The sequence below is a fragment of the Geotrypetes seraphini genome, chromosome 8 (assembly GCF_902459505.1).
Source record: "Geotrypetes seraphini chromosome 8, aGeoSer1.1, whole genome shotgun sequence".
Taxonomy (NCBI): Eukaryota; Metazoa; Chordata; class Amphibia; order Gymnophiona; family Dermophiidae; genus Geotrypetes; species Geotrypetes seraphini.
This window is the reverse complement of record NC_047091.1, coordinates 13,815,611-13,832,876: the sequence shown is the minus strand read 5'-3', so window position 1 is coordinate 13,832,876 and position 17,266 is coordinate 13,815,611. Positions and strand designations below refer to the sequence as shown.

Below are 17,266 nucleotides of genomic sequence, written 5' to 3'. Positions count from 1 at the left end.
AATTTTCTGTGAAGCCAATACCTGTATGCTTGCTTTAGAGGGTTCTCTTCACCATTTTTTTTGATTCCTTTCTTTGGATGGACTTATTGTGGTCTAAGGAAGATATTTATTTTTGCTACCTATGTTTAAATATACCTCATTTTGATTTTTCCATCTGTATTTCTTTTGCAAGATTTATCTTGTACATTATTTGTAAATTCAATAAATAAATAATAAATTATTATTATTTTTTTTTAATCTCTGCTACTATGAAAGGTATTCATAAATCTTGGGAATTTTCTATATCTGATTCTGATTGGGATTCTATATAGCACTCTGTGTATAAATCTTCCAAATCTGCTTCCATAATTCAATCTATGTATTTTCTTCATTATAGATCCTCCTGGACTCCATTCAAATCTTATGTTATTAATTTTTCTTTAACCAAATATTGTTGGACTTATGGACAAAGTATTGGTACTATTAGACATTTTCTTCATGAATATTCAGTTGTTTCAAAATTTTGGTTAGAGGTTTGGGGCCTGTTTTATAAAGCCGCACAGCAACAGCCCCGAAGCCCTTTAAGGGCTCCTTTTACAAAGCCACGCTAGTGTTTTTTATCGCACGCACCGGATTAGTGCACGCTAGCTGGAAATCTACCGCCTGCTCAAAAGGATGCGGTAGCGGCTAGCGCTTGTGGCAAGTTAGCGCATGCTATTTCACGCGTTAAGGCCCTACATCTCTGTGGGCTTCGGGGCCGTTACCGCACTGCAGCCGCTAGAACGGCTTTGTAAAACAGGCCCTTGGTCTCTGACTTGTAAGATCTTTAATTTTGCTGAGTGTTTTTCTTACAAAATAATTATTTTGAAAAGTAAATGTATTGTGTCAACATTATCTGACAATGAGGCTGAATTGATGGACTTACTGTTTGTATGAGCTTTAAATATTATATGCACTTCATGAAAGGATCTCTCACAAGTCACTTATGATAGATGGTGGAATAAATTGTATAGATTTGAACACTACACTGTTAAGAAAGCTAACTCCATTGTTAAATTTAATAAGAAGTGTCTAGCCCTGAAAGTCTCTCTCAAGTCCGATATGTTTCACTCTTGGTTTATTCACTTCTCGTGATTGTTTATTTCATTTTACAGAACAACAAAAAACAAATGAATACTAAAGAAGATGGAGTCGGTCCAGAGGAAGACTACTAAAATGGTTGGTGGTCTTCATCATAAGGCGTACAGGGACAGACTTGAAGATCTCAATATGTATGATGGTGGTTTGAAAGGTTCGGTAAACAAACAAGTTAAACAAATATTTTTTTTTTTATTTGACAAACCTATTTTTCTGATGGGATGGAAAACTGGACAGTCCCTGGACTAAGTGCATAGCTCTTTTAAAAAAAAAAAATATTTGTTTAACTTGTTTTTTTAACCAAACATTTATACCTATGTGACATAAATGCGCATGAGACAAGTCGCTTTCTATTTAAAGGAAACTCTGGAATGAGGGGGGGACATAGGATGAAGGTGAAAGGGGATCAACTCAGAAGTAACTTCAGAAAATGCTTTTTTATGGAAAAGGTGGTAAATGCTTGGAACGGCCTTCTGATGGAGGTGGTTGAGACAAAAAGTGTATCTGAATTACATTACATTAGTGATTTCTATTCTGCCAATACCTTGCGGTTCAAGAAAGCTTGGGAGAGGAAAGGATTGTAGATGGTATGGTTAGTCAGACTATATATAGGCCAGATGTGTTTTATGAAATATGCTGGTATATGTATAAGGTACACAAATCATGCTCTTCAGAACATGCGCAGCTCTGTGTTCTACCAAGGCTGGCTCTGGGTGACTGTTTTATAAAATGACTGCAGAGAATGATTTGAAATCCTGTACAGGACAGAGAGGGCAAGACTTTCTGTTCTGGACCTACTTTACAGCACACAACTTATATGAACCCACCACTTCAGAATCATCTTCAGGCATATCAGTTGACTTTCCTTCTTTTTTTAGCTGCTTCCTTTTCTCTTTCATCTGAAATTAACAAATTACGTCATAAATTAACATACAACTGTTCATCATATTTCCTATGTGTTACAAGATTGAAATGGCTAGAGCTAAGAATGGTTAATATCAATTCTCTCCTTATAATCCCCGATATATAAGGGAGGAAGCTGCACACTTTTTTTTAAAATTGCCTCTCTATATTAAGTATCTATGCTCTGTGGGCTTGAAAGTTTAACACTACATCAATGTTCAGAAAAATAAATGAAAGGAAGATAATTTTCTATCAAATTACAAAAAAGAGCCCGATACCATCAGATACCGCTTCCTCAAGTTAATATGAGGAAGAATGTAACTAGAATTATCTAGGATGAGAGTAAATAGGACAAATATAGTACACATTGCTAGAGCTACCGTATATACTCAAATATAAGTCGATCTGAGTATAAGATGAGGTACCCTTTTTCCCAAAAAGAGGAGGAAAAAAGGTTGACTCGAATATAAGAATGGGGTTGGGAGGGGTTTAATATTCATGTACCCTGCTAGGATCTGTGCTGTGCCACCCCACCCTTACTTCCTCCCCTGCCAGGCTCTGCACCCAGCCCCCCTCCCGCGAGAACTGGCGGCAGCCATTCGGAGAGTGGCTCAGGGCCAGGCAGGAGCGCAAAAAGCTACACCGCTGGGCTGCGAGAGCTCAGGCAGCCATTCAGACAGAGCGGGGCTCAGCATGGGGCAGGAGCACGGAAAGCTTGCTCCTGCCCGATACACCATTGGACCATCAGAGCTTCAAAAAGCCAAAAAAGGTACGCGGGGGAGAGGTAAAAAAAAATTGTTAGAGTCAGCTGGGACAGGAAATGAGAGAGATCCCTCCTGTCCCAGCCCACCAGGTCATACGGCAGGTCAATGGAGGCCTGCAACAAGTCCGGGAGGGGAGTGGGTAGGCGCTGACCCAAATATAAGATGAGAACCCCATTTTTGGCCCCAAAATCTCATCTTATATTTGAGACTTTACAGTATTTAGGATGCATGTAAATATAGATTTCTTAGTTATAACAGTTAACCTATTTAGGAGGGTATAAAAACCTTCGCCTTCCAGGCCACCAAGCTAAACCATGGCTAGCCCAAATGGTCCTCAAGGCCCCCAACTACCTCGGCTTTAGAAAATCACTCAAAACCCACCTCTTCCAAGACCAGGACTCTTAATGCCCCTTCTTTATCTACCAACACCTCTCCCCCCCTACCGAACTACCCCCCCCCCCGACCTACTCTCCCCTACTTCTACTTCGTTGTTCGCAACTTTGAACAATTTGGTATTGAACCGTTTGTAACTCTGTTTAATTGATGTGAACCGCCTAGAACTCTTCTGGGTATGGCGGTATACAAAAATAAAGTTATTTATTATTATTATTATTACTTAGAATGGTTAATCTTGTGTAAACATAGTATACATAATATACATCTAATATAATAAAACGCTAGGCGGCGCATTCGCAGTTCCTAAGTGTGCGCCGCTTTTCTGTGAGCTGTAGTGACAGGTAGGAGTGCGCATGCGCGGCTTAGGGTTCTGTTTTTCGCTCTGCCATGCTCTCTGCTGCTCCCTGCTGTTTTTGAGTCTGGCCTGCTCCCTGCCGTATTGTATTTTTTCGTTGAAAGACACGGCGGTGACTCCTCTCACAGGATCATGAGAGGAGCCACCGCCGCGTCTTTCAACTCAAAAAATACAATATGGCAAGACGAGCAGGGAGCAGGCCAGACCAAAGCTCCAACTTTAACTGCCAGTCTGGCCTGCTCCCTGTTGAAAGACGCAGCGGTGGCTGCTCCATTATTGCTGTCACCGTGATGTACGGACCCGCAGGTAGGATCCGCATGCCCCTACAGTACTCTCTACCTTCGCCGCTGCCGTTCGTTCTTTCAAAGACGCAGCGGTGGCTACTCTCACGATCCCCGCCTGCGTCGGACTTCCGACGCAGGTGGGGATCATGAGAGGAGCCAACGCCGCGTCTTTCAACTAAAAAAAAAAAATACTCGCTTTTAAAAAATCTTCAGGCGCCAGCGACGGCTTGCCGCATGCGCCCCAACTTCCCAACGCCAAGCGCCCTTTTAAAATCTTCAGGCGCGAGCGGCGGCTTGCCACACGTGCCCAAACTTCCCAACGCCAAGCGCCCTTTTAAAATCTTCAGGTGCGAACGGCGGCTTGCCGCACACGCCCTGACCACCAAACCCCCCTGCCGGTATGTATTTTTCCTCCTCCTCCTCCCTCTCGCATGCTCACAGCGTTTACATGAAAAGCGCTGCGCTGTGCTGCCACTGGCCTCACCATCTCCTCTCCACTGTAGCCCACCCTCTCACAACTTCCTGTTTCCGCTAGGGTTGGCCGCACTGTAGAGAAGACACTGAGGCCAGCAACAGCGCGGTGCAGCGCTTTTCTGTGAGGCAAGTAAATTTCTGTGGGGCATATGCACAGGGGGAGCAGAAATGAATGCTGCTGGACGGGGGAGGGAAAAGGAAGGGAACAGGGGGAGCAGGCAATGGGTGGGTGCACAGGGAAGAGGGGGAATGCTGCTGCTACACAGGGAAAGGGGGAATGTTGCTGCACAGGGAAGGAGGGAATGCTGCTGCTGTACAGGGAAGTGTGGGTGAATGCTGCTGTACAGGGAAGGGGGGAATGCTGCTGTTGCTGCTACACAGAAGGAGGAATGCTGCTGTTGCTGCACAGGGAAGTGGGGGAGGGGGAGAAAGGGAAAGGGGGCCAGGGAACAATCTTGGTTTGCTTTGGGGGAGACAAAAGGGGGCCATGGAGCGAGACAGAAAGATAGGCAGGCAGCGCACGAGAATGAAAAACAGACACACAGAAAGACAGCAGGCAGGGAGAGAAACAGAAATAAAGAAACACAGACAGGAAAAGGGGGCCAGGAAGAGAAACAGACAGAAAGAAAGACAGACAATGGGAGGGAGAGACACAGAAAGAAAGAAAGAAAGACAGATAGACATATTCTAGCACCCGTTAATGTAACGGGCTTAATGACTAGTACATATATAATAGGGTAATAATAATGCAAATACAAACATGTTACCCTAGCCAAGCAGCTAGGAGGCCGACAACAATCACAATGGAATCCATCTGAATCTGTATTTAAAATCCATTACAGATATAGATGTCTGAAAACTGCTCCAAATTGACTCTCCAATAGAAGTATAGAAGCTTCCAATAAAGATAAAGATACTACTTTCTTCTGGATAAAATAAACAACCTTTGTTCTGCTTGAAGTTACTTTCCTTTATCATACATGTATCTCTATCACACCTGTTTAAGAACATAAGAATAGCCTTACTGTGTCAGACCAAAGGCCCATATCTAGCCCAGTAGCCCGTTCTCACGGTGGCCAATCCAGGTCACTAATCCCTGACCAAAACCCAAGTAGTAGCAACATTCCATGCTACCGATCCAGGGCAAGCAGTGGCTTCCCCCATGTCTTTCTCAATAATAGACTATGGACTTTTTCCCCAGGAAATTGTCCAAACATGTCTTAAAACCAGCTACGCTAGCTGCTCTTAACAATAACACCTCCCCTTGGCCCACTGTCTACTTCAAAGTTTTACAAATTCTCAATACGAACATTATGCAAGGGGCACAAATGATTCTTCGAACCACTTAAGAGTTGGTGCCCTAATCACAGACTACTGCATGGAGAGAGATCCTTCTTTCTTAAATCACAGGAGATATTCAAGGTTCAGTCGGTAAAATAGGAGACTTTTGCTCTGAACAATGTATGCCAGCCAATTCAGTGCTTAGCCTGAGCTTGGAGGAGAAAGGGAAAGCTTTCAGTTGTACTGTTAGATTATTTACCTGAACAAATTTAAGTATCCTTCAATGCATTTCTACCAAAACACTTCAAAACCCCTTTTGATTGTTATGAGAGGAGACCAATTTTGTTTTTAAAGTTCAGGATTTTTTTATCCAGTTATGAAACACAGGGTAGCCTCGAGCTGAGGGGCAGTATTAGAAGACCATTGAACCTTCTCAATTATCAAAGATGCTAAAGTGTTCAGTTCATCAAACATTAGTCCAATTTTCCAACAAAAAGCTCTCATATACAGAATATCTTGTTTCTCACTAGGAATTCTTTTCACTAACTTGGAAGACAAAGCCCAAACAGGAGCTGTATCAAATATCAGCTGCATTTTCTCTGCAGTCCATCAGGCCTTCTAACCTTCTGGCAGGAAGAGAAATGAAAGCGCATCACTTGTACGTGAGCATACAGTTCACCTCAATCTTCTGGCTGCAGTTTGATTATGTTTTACTGTTTCATGGACACTTTAATAGATCCATGCAAGCCACAAATCAATAACACTTAACCAAACAGCATCAAGAAGAAGTTTGAAAGTTAGCATCACGGAAGCTGGTTATAATATATGGTGTGGAGAATATAGACAGACTTTCTGCATAGCAAATTCCCCCAATGTCTTCAAAAACTTTTTTTTTTTAAATATTTTTTATTCTTTTTAAATTCTTACATCAAGTGAAATACATGTATTACATTCAATTATGAAAAAACACTTGAAATTATTAATAAATGTTCTTACAGTGTAAATTAAAGAAACCCTTTATCAGAATTTTATATCATATTAATATTACAATAGTTTTCCCTCCCTTCCCCCTCTAACTGTTTTATACATGTGTTATGATATCTGATCAATAGAATAATTTGTCAATGGTCCCCATATTTTATTAAATTTTTTTATATAACCTTGTTGTAATGCCATTGCTTTTTCCATTTTATATATATGACAAATTGAATTCCACCAAAAAGTGTAATTTAGTTTAGTGTAATCTTTCCAGTTCTGAGTAACTTAATAGGGGGTCTATTCATTCCAACAGCAGGGTGTGCCAGACACTGCATACCTGCCATATAAATCTCTGCAGGGAAGAAAAAGCTCGGCCAAGGTTCTATCAAGTCCACTACCCCAGTAAGGATCCTGAGAAAATGGCTGCTAATGTTGCAAAGCATGCAAACAGTCCTCCAAACAAGTTAATGCTTGCCATCAAACGCACGGTAAAATAACAGCCCTTGCAGGGCTGTTCTGTACAATCATGGCACTGTTAGCCTGATTTAAGGAGAACCCAGAAGATACTCACAGTGTGCTCTACGTATTCTCTCCCAGCCTGAATCACATCCAAAATCCGCTTCTTCTGCTCAGAGTCCAACAGCAGCTTATATGCTTTATCCACAGCTGCATAAAATCCAAAGAGGATAACTTTTTAAACAGTGTGCCTAACCTGTGCATCAAGTATGTGCCTAAGTTGCCCTGATCTTCAAAAGACATGTGCTACTTTCCTTTTGAAAACTGCCCCACCAAAACTTTCTTTTGCATGCATTTATGCCAGCTATTTATAATGAACAAAGTTCAAAAATTGTGTTTGCTTTTAAAAATTAAAATCATATGGTTTCTGTTTGCTGCAAACATGCATGAAATGGCATTACACACACATTTTATCTGCATATACTCCAGGCATTTTAATAACATTTCTATGCATAATGGAAGATTAGGTTCTTACCTCGGTAATACTTGTTAGAAGACATAGGATTCTGTACAGAAGCTGTAGTCCTCCTATAGTTGCAAACTTTGCAGAAGGGTGTCACTCAAATCTCTCAACTCCTCCCCTTCACCGGTGGAAAATAGCTCCTTCTCTAGTTAGTACCAAAGCCGCTCGGACACAAGAGGAGGGATGGGGTCGAAACCTGTGCTGAGGAGGGCCAAACCGGAGTGGACGCAGAAGTAACAGATTATTTTTTTTCTATGTGCTCACTGATACTTTCCTTGAGCAATGATTCGGCCATCTTCCCTGGAACTGAGATTAAGCTCACCGGTCTGTAGTTCCCTGGGACGCCTCTTGATCCTTTTTTGAAGACAGGTGTAACATTTGCTATCCTCCAGTCCTCCGGGATTACCCCTGTTCTCAAGGATAGATTACAAATCTGCCACAGTAACTCCGCTGTTTCATCTCTGAGCTCTTTCAGTATTCTCGGGTGGATTCCGTCTGGGCCCGGAGATTTGTCAGTTTTTAATCTATCTATCTGCTTGAGCACATCTTTAAGGCTTACCTCCATGTATGATAATTTTCCCTCTTGATCCCCCTTGAAGATTTTTTCTGGTTCAGAAACGTTGGATATGTCTTCTCTTGTAAAGACCAACGAGAAGAACATGTTTAGTCTGTCAGCCACTTCTGTTTCCTCCTTCACCACTCTCTTCCTGTCTCCCTCATCCAGAGGTCCCACCTCCTCCCTCGCCGGCTGCTTTCCTTTCACATATCGGAAGAATGGTTTAAAATTTCGTGCTTCCTTGGCTAGTCTCTCTTCGTATTGTTTCTTCATCTAAAGTCTTGATGTAGAGTATCAATTTGAGAAGTAAGCTCATCTCTCATGTCTTTTAAGTCTTTGTGCAGCTCTCAAAAACAATGGATGAACTTCTTTGCTGATATTTCTTAGATCGATAAAGAGTCCTGCGGATTTTCATCCCCACGAATCACTATGTTCAGTGTCGTCTTGCACAGGTGTGGGAATTCCAGGCAATGAAGCCTTTTTGTTGCGGCATTGTCTGGCACCATCCACCGAAAATATTTCTGAGCCTCCATGTCCAACAATTTTCACTCTCTGAGACATCAGAGCTGGTATATCGATCATCAGAGTAAATTCTGTGGTGAAATAAGCTCAATGTGAGATAAGCTCTTTAATATGGATGAAGAGATGGGTGCTCAAGAATCAGGTGTGCATTCATGAAGCCGACGTCACTTCCTCTTCTGTGAACAATTTTTCAAAACATATGCAAAGACTTTCCCTTTGGCAAATTCTACAAAATCTACGGGTACAAACTATCAACACAATTTGCACCCAAGTGGGTTCTCTTGAAAAATGACCCTACAATAAATGTTCTTGTTAATCATTTGAATAAATTAGAAAATCATTAAGGCAGCCCATGATACTTGTCATATCCTCTAATGAGGCATGTGCTATCCAATGAAATGCTCCAAGGCAAGGAAATAAAATATAGAGGTTTGTGTTTATAAACTATTGTTTCATTATAAATTCAAGGTACAACAAGATGGCTTTATAATGTTATTGTAGCCTTTCAAGCCATGAGAATTAATTTGGTTTAGAGTGTAACCTAATATTTTTGTCAGGGAATGCTACCACACTGGTGTTATCTGACCAATACAGGCAGTCCCTGGGTTAAGAACAAATTAGAGAATGACACAGGGACAAATATTTCCCCATCCCCACGGGAACTCATTTTCCCCGTCCCATTGAGTTCTTTTCCTGTCCCTGCCCCATTCCTGCAAGCTCTGTCCTCATCTGCACAGGCCTCAACCTCTTTAAAATCATAAGTACTCAAGGCTTGGGCAGTTAAGGCAGAGCTTACAGGAATGGGGCAGGAGCAGAGACAAAACTCACAGGGATGGGGAAACAGTTCATGCGGGGAAAGATTTATCCCCATGTCTTTCTCTAGAATGAGTTACGTTTTTAAAGTTGTTCTTAAGTCGGATTTGAATGTAACTCAGAACTTGTAGATTTTAAGATTCTCGCTGCTTACCTCTGCTTCAAGCTGACAAAAGGGCCAACTGTCCCTACCAGTGTTCCCTCTAAGGTACAGCATACACAACCACACACTGTTCTTAATGTGGCCAGGCATCATTCCTGAAATCTGCTGAAGTTTCAAGTTTATTAGGTTTTTATATACTGTCTATTAAGGTTATCTAAGCGGTTTTACAATCAGGTACTCAAGTATTTTTCCCTCTCTGTCCCGGTGGGCTCACAATCTATCTAACATACATGATGGAGAACTGTAGGAGTCTATGCCACTGGAAATACAGCTCAGTGAAATCAAATGAAGCTGCAAATGTGTTCTTAAGTATGAGTTGTAATTAAGTTGGGCGTCTGTAACTTAGGGACTGCCTGTACCTGGATTAGCTGTCACAGGTCCAAAATGGGAAGGATCACATATCATCCCACTTAAACCCTAAAATACTTCCTTAGCAACACCCTCATATCCTACTGTCAACAAGTAGAAGACATGAGTTTCAGCTATACTGTTACCAAGACATACAGCCAGCTGTAATCTGCTTTATAATTTTCATTTTTGATATTAAATATATTTATTTAAAAAAATTATTATCCACTTTAAATCCTAAGCGGCTTACAAGTAACATACACAGTAAAGGTCAAAGTTTACAATACATTTTACATCACATTACAAAACTTACATAGTAAAAATGGTAAAAACCCATCAATCAGCCTTGTTTACATTGTTCAACAAAAACTGTAGTCATTTTCTAAGATGAAAAAAATGTGCCTCAAGTAATTTTCAAAATAGCAGTACATTGTTACAAAAACATATTGCTCTGGACAGCCCATTCCAAAGCGCCAGACCCGCTCATGAAAAACATGACTCTGCCCCACTTGTCAAACACTGGCAGCTGATGGGTCATAAATGGGCGGACATCAGATGGAGGATACTTGAGTCCGTCACTGTAGGGTGGGAGGGTGGGAATATTCAAAAAGCACTAGCTGTCAAAGAACAAAGATGGATATATAACTTAAATTCTCTAGTCCCCTCAGGTCTTAACGAGGAGATCGAATGACTGTCAATTCTTTAAAATAGGTTACTCCGTCTGTTTTACATTGTACCGCTTGACTGAGGCTGTGCCGCGTACAGTTGCGTGGATTACGTCACACGCTTCATTATGTACGTCGGGCCAGCTGTATATAACCTGCAATATACAAACCGCGGCCATGTACAGTTCTCGTGATAGCCCCCGCATATGGTAAGCGTTTTCATTTCATTATTTCATTTCTTCTTGTCAGCTAAGGAATGTGAATGGAGGCAGGTTCTGCTGCACATGCTGTCAATTGTGAAACAATAAGGCTCAGCGCTCTGTTCTGTCGATTTCTATTTTATAGCATTCCTCGACCCTGAAGAAAGTTTCATTCTGAAATATGCATGTTGGGAGAGGAGAGTGTACAGGAGCATTTCACTATAAGTTAAGTGAGGTTCCCTTTACTTTTAAGAATATAAGAAAAACAAAAATAAATACAAAAAATAAAATATTAATAAAGATTGGACCGATGCAGAGTTTCAGCAACCGGCCTTGTGTGCCTGATTGCTATCTGAAAGTCCACACAATAAGTTTTTGATTAGGTAAATCTTGCACAAATTGTTTGACAGTGAATAGATGAGATATTGAATAGTTAGCCTTTTGATATGCAGTAATATTTGACTTTTATATAATTTATTGATGTTTCAAGTTTAATAGTTTTTTTGATTAATCGCTTAATCCAATTTCTAAGCGATGAACAGTTTAAAATTACATTTGATGGGAAACAATACAATAAAAAACAAACAAAATTTAAATAATGACAAGGGATTGAAATTTAACTTAACATACTCATAACATTGGGTAAAGGGGAAGTGAAATACAAATCAATAAAGTAAAGTAAAAACAAAAAGGGAAAGATACAGAAGGTAAACAAAATAACAATAAAATATTATAAGATGAAATTTATTAGGGCTAAGGGGTATTAAAATTAGTTTTCAAAGGCAATACCTCTTTTTTTTCTCTGTATTGTCTCTAGTGGAGACACACCTAAATTATCTCATTCTTGCATCGAACAGCATCCTATTTTCCAATCTCAAAACTCTACTTGGTTTATATATTTTCAAGCATTTGGTCAGTCTGGTAAAGTGTCATATATCTCGATGGATTATTTTCAAAATCTTTAAAAATATACCCGATAATAGATTGGAAGCCAATGTAATTTCTTTAAAATTGGTGTAATATGTTCATATCATGCTGTGCCCATCAGGACTCATGCTGCAGAATTTTGTACAATCTGTAATGCTTTCAAGCAGCTAGATGGAAGACACAGGTAAATACCACTACAGTAATCAAGCTTTGAGAGTTTGTAATTGTAATATGTTTCCCCTCACACATAAGCATAGGTAGTGCAAGCTTCACCTGCACATACAATGCCACTACAAAACAGGTATCAGTATTTCTCAAAAAAGTCACTACATGTAAAGAATAATAGGCATGGATTTCAACTCAATATTAATAAATTTGTTTGCATATCCAAATGGAACTCTGCTCAGAGACATGAAGGCTGATCTCTGCGCCTCACCACCCAATCATTGCAGTGTTCAATGCAAAGTTACTCCAGGTAGCATACTTGTGAATTATTGCATTGCTAGCCACTACAGCTATGCTAGGACTTCTTTCAAATAGTTTAATGAAGCAAAAAGTATTAAAACTTAGCTTTGAATAAATGACTGGTTCCGACATTTTAATACTTTTTGCTTCATTAAACTATTTGAAAGAAGTCCTAGCATAGCTGTAGTGGCTAGCAATGCAATAATTCACAAGTATGCTACCTGGAGTAACTTTGCATTGAACACTGCAATGATTGGGTGGTGAGGCGGAGAGATCAGCCTTCATTTCTCTGAGCAGAGTTCCATTTGGATATGCAAACAAATTTATTAATATTGAGTTGAAATCCATGCCTATTATTCTTTACATGTAATGACTTTTTTGAGAAATACAGATACCTCTTTAGTCACTCAATAATAATAATATAGTAGTTGAGTTCATTACCCCTCTAGTGATTTTTTGACTACAAAAGAGGTAGCAGCAATGCTAGTTTCCTGAACTTGGCAGGTGCAAGATGAACAATGACAAAACCAATCCTTTCTGGTAGTATCATAAATTTATGCAAACAAGCAAAGGAAAAGCCTAATTCTCCACTATATACTGCTGTAAGTAATAGAGAGACCATACTTGCATATCATTTTTGAACACTGTTTATACACAGCTATAAGTCAAGCTTCTTGGGCCCAAAAATTGGGGTCTTGGCTTATAGTCAAGTTAGACTAAGTGCCACAGTGACCAGCACTTCACGGTCTTTTCCTTCCCATCCTTCCGGCTGCCGTGAACCTTTTAAACTTTTAAATCTTTGCCTGCAGCATGACCGATATGCTGCTTGCGCCAGCCCCACAGCCCTTCCTTCTGACGCAACTTCCTGTTGGCAAAAGATTGTGGGACTGGTGTGAGCAGCATCTCTCTCCCTTCCAGAGTCCAAAAAAGGAGAGATGTTGGGAGTTTTTAGCTGGTGGGGTCTGGGGATCCCTACTAGCTATATCAGAGGTGTGCTGCTATCGATGGGGCCTGGGCCCATCTATGGCTACCAGCTGAACTTCAGGATGGAGGGGGGATCAAGTTCAGGCAGAGAATGCATGGTAGGAAGAGGGTAAAAATGCTTTACACCAGGGGGGAAGGGCAAAGAAAGAAATGCAGGACCCTACAGAGGAGAAACGGTAAACTTGAATATAAAGCCCCCTGCTTATACTTGAGTTAACAGATCATAAGAATTGTTATTCTGGGACAGACCGAAGGTCTATCAAGCCCAGTATCCTGTTTCCAACAGTGGCCAACCCAAAACCCAAGCACCTAGGTAGATCCCCTTTTTGGAGTAGAAAACTGGTAACAGCTTATATTTGAGTATATACAATCTATGTTCAAGTCCTTTAAGAGACGCAAAATGGGTCATTAAATAAAGGGAATGATATGCTGAAGAAGTGTTTAAGGTTAATTTTTTCAGACAATAGAAAACTTGGGTTAGACCATTGGTTTCCAACCCTGTCCTGGAGGACCACCAGCCAGTCAGGTTTTTGGGATAACCCTAATAAATATGCATGCGAGAGATTTGCATATAATGGAGGTGAAAGGCATGCAAATCTGCTCCATGCATATTCATTAGGGCTATCCTGAAAACCTGACTGGCTGGTGGTCCTCCAGGACAGAGTTGGGAACCACTGGGATAGACCACTTTACAATCCTATACAAATACACAGTGGAAGCCTAACAGGTATTTTGTCAAGAGATTTTTCTTTAACCCCAGTCCCAAAAACAACCAGCGTGCATTATCTCAGAGGAAGATATTCTTCACACATGCACACACAAATTTTGTCAACAGGTTATCATGCTACAATATAGACCAGGGGTCTTCAAAGTCCCTCCTTGAGGGCCGCAATCCAGTCGTGTTTTCAGGATTTCCCTAATGAATACGCATTGAAAGCAGTGCGTACACATAGATCTCATGCATATTCATTGGGGAAATCCTGAAAACCCGACTGGATTGCAGCCTTCAAGGAGGGACTTTGAAGATCCCTGATATAGACCTCAATGACTGCTGGTACTACAATAATTGCAAATTCAAAATTTGTGTTTATTCAATCATTTTTCTGTGGTTCTAAACATCAAAGGAAAAAACTGGACAAAAAGTTCACTATTAGAGAAGAACTGATTGCGCTTTTTCCCCATGACAGCCATGGCTGCTATATTTTCAACTTGCTGACATCCCACCTTTTTACCCACAAAGTCTGCAGCGACACATACATTCATTCTACCTACCATATGAATGTAAAAATACAGCCATACTAGGGAAGTAGAGGGTTGGGGTTTTTTTTTGCTATTTACTGCAGCTATTTCCATCATAGAAGTAGTCATGAAATGCTCAGGGTTGCTTAGCAAGTAAATTTTTTTTCCTGAAATGGGCAGAAATAGCTACAATCTGACAGTCCATCTGTAAGCACAGTGATGTATCCGATTTGATGTCCCAGTAAAAATCAAGTTATAACCATACCTTCAAAAGCTTTCTGTGCTCGGTCTGGATCATCTTGATTTTTGTCAGGATGAACCAATATGGATAACTAAAACAAATAATATACCACCTTATGTTAATGTAGACAAACAACATAATGTATTTCACTACCATAGATATAAATGACAGAATTATTGTGCTGGCTTAGGTAGAATAGAAACAAGCTACTGGCGGTATAGAAAGCTTCAGTAGTCAGAAACATGGATTCATGGTCATTCAAGGCAATATTTCATCCCAAAAAATGAAAATGAAGATTGAAATTCAGGTCCATATATTCCATGTTTCTGTACACTTGTTCTAATAACCAAAAGCAAGCAATTTTGACTCTATAACAGGGCTGTGGAGTCAGTACATAAAACCTTCAACTCCTTTATTTATGGTATCTTCCTTTTGACTTAGACTCCTTTATTTACATGGTTCAGTCACATTATTATGAAAACTGCTTCTGGCAGGACGGACGGCAGCCAGACGCCATGGGAGTGACTCAATAAGATACTGGATGGTTGCTATAGGTATATGGAGACATGCATACTGCAGTGCATCCAACAGTTGCTGATGGTTGTGTGGTGGTGAGTCCAGTCATCGAACATGTTGATCGAGGTAGTCCCAAATGAAGTTCTGGGGAATTCAAAGGTCAAGAAATAGCTGGAAGTCTTGGTCATGCTCTGCGAACCACTCATGAACAATTCTGGTGGTATGACATGCCGCACTGCCCTGTTGAAAGATTCCATCAGCCATAGAGAAGACTGTCAACATGTATGGGTGCACTTGATCGTCAAGAATGGAAAGATACCCATATCAGTTAAGCGTGCCTTCCAAAGGTATCAAGGAATCCAGAACATACCAAGAACACATTCCCCAGACCTTAATGCTGTTGCCACTAATGTATGTCCAACATTGGTTGCTGGGTATTTGTTTTCGGCGGTTTCACGCCAATGTCCATCCATTCGATGGAGCTCAAAACTCTTCTGAAAAGGCAACTCTCTTCCAGTCAGTGCAAGTCCAATGTTGGTACTCCTGTGCAAATTTCAGCCATTTTTACAATAAACCCTTGTAAGCATGGATACAGTCACCAGCCGCTTGCTCTGGAGCCCCATTCACAACAGGGTTCGTTGCATAGTCATGCTGGAAACTCATCTGGAAGCCCCCTGGTTCATTCTGATGGCGAGTTGCTCCACGGTAGTGTGCCGTTTGGCCCGTACCAACCTGGGCAGCTGATGTTCACTGGGTCATCGAAAAGGTTCCATTCGGCCACTCATGGTACACTTAACCACAGCAGCCTGTGACCAGTTCACAAACTCAGTTGTTTCCAAAATGCTGCTGTCCTTCACCCAGTAGCGGATAATCATGCCTTTTTCACTATTTGATAGATTGCATTTTTTCTCCATAACAGCCATGGTTGCTATAGTTTCAACTTGCTGACATCCCACCTTTTATATCCATGAAGCCTGCAGCGACACATACATTCGTTCATTTGCAGCGCGTCCCTGATGTGAGGTAGGCAGTCGTCATAATAATGCGACTCGACCATGTATATATCTATATAGTTGTGTACTACATGCAATGTGTTGCTTCTTGGGATTTTGGTTTAAATTTATGTTTACTATTTTTGGCCAGCTATTATAGATTTGGCATTTGTATTGTGCATGTGTGACTGAGGCATTCTTTTAGCATGATTTTTATATGCAGCATTTTGTAGTAATTTGGCTTGTTCAATTGTCTCAATAGTGGAGGAGATATTTGTAAGGGTGGAGACAGGGGTTTTGTTGATACTGTTCTATAATTGTGATTTATAAAATGAAAGTTATGCAGAATATTGTTTCTTTTTATTCTTTAATAAAATGATTTCAATATAAAAATTATACATATTTGAAGCTTGTGGGGATGAGGACAAAGTTTGCGGGGATGAGGACAAACTTTATCCCCATGTCATTCTCTAGGTGCTACTTTCACTAATATAAATATCATAAAATATATTTTGTTATCAAAGAACCTAATATCTAAAAGTAAAACATGTCCTGAAAAAAATGGGTTAATAAAATTATCTGTGAAATAAGAAATTTAAGCATTATAATATTTGCATGACATACAACTTAACTCTATTAGGAGATGGGGAGTGTGTGGCACAGTGGTTGGAGCTACAGCCTCAGCACTCTGGGGTTGTGGGTTCAAACCCCGCAGCTCGTGACCCTGGGCAAGTCACTTAGTCCTCCATAGCCCCAGGTACATTAGATAGATTGTGAGCCCACCAGGACAGATAGGGAAAATGCTTGAGTACTTGATTGTAAAACCGCTTAGATAATCTTGATAGGCAATATATAAAAACCTAATAAACATGAAACTTGGAGTTGTAGTCGGCACATTTTCACCAACTCCCAAAAATTGTTTCCGACTCCACAGCCCAACTCTATAGGGGGAAATTTTGAAAAATTTCTAAGAACAGTATGTATGGATACGCACAGCATGAAATTCAGTACACATTTTCAGGTTGTTTTGCCTTTTCTTTCTGATTTTTTTTTTAAATTTTTCAGTCTGTTGTACAAAATTGTTTTAAAAACATAACACATCAAA

At 40.4% G+C, this 17,266-nt stretch overlaps 1 protein-coding gene across 1 annotated transcript in view; it reads right to left on the bottom strand.

Moving 5' to 3' along the window:
• The window catches only part of DNAJC8 (DnaJ heat shock protein family (Hsp40) member C8), a 43,352-nt gene that overhangs the window by 21,957 nt on the left and 4,129 nt on the right, over positions 1 to 17,266 (bottom strand). Inside the window, exons 4-6 of the mRNA XM_033955895.1 lie at positions 14,678 to 14,744; positions 7,123 to 7,217; positions 1,944 to 2,015 (exon numbers count right to left, since the gene is read on the bottom strand). Of these exons, the coding sequence (XP_033811786.1) occupies positions 1,944 to 2,015; positions 7,123 to 7,217; positions 14,678 to 14,744 (234 nt within the window). The remainder of the gene's footprint in view (positions 1 to 1,943; positions 2,016 to 7,122; positions 7,218 to 14,677; positions 14,745 to 17,266) is intronic.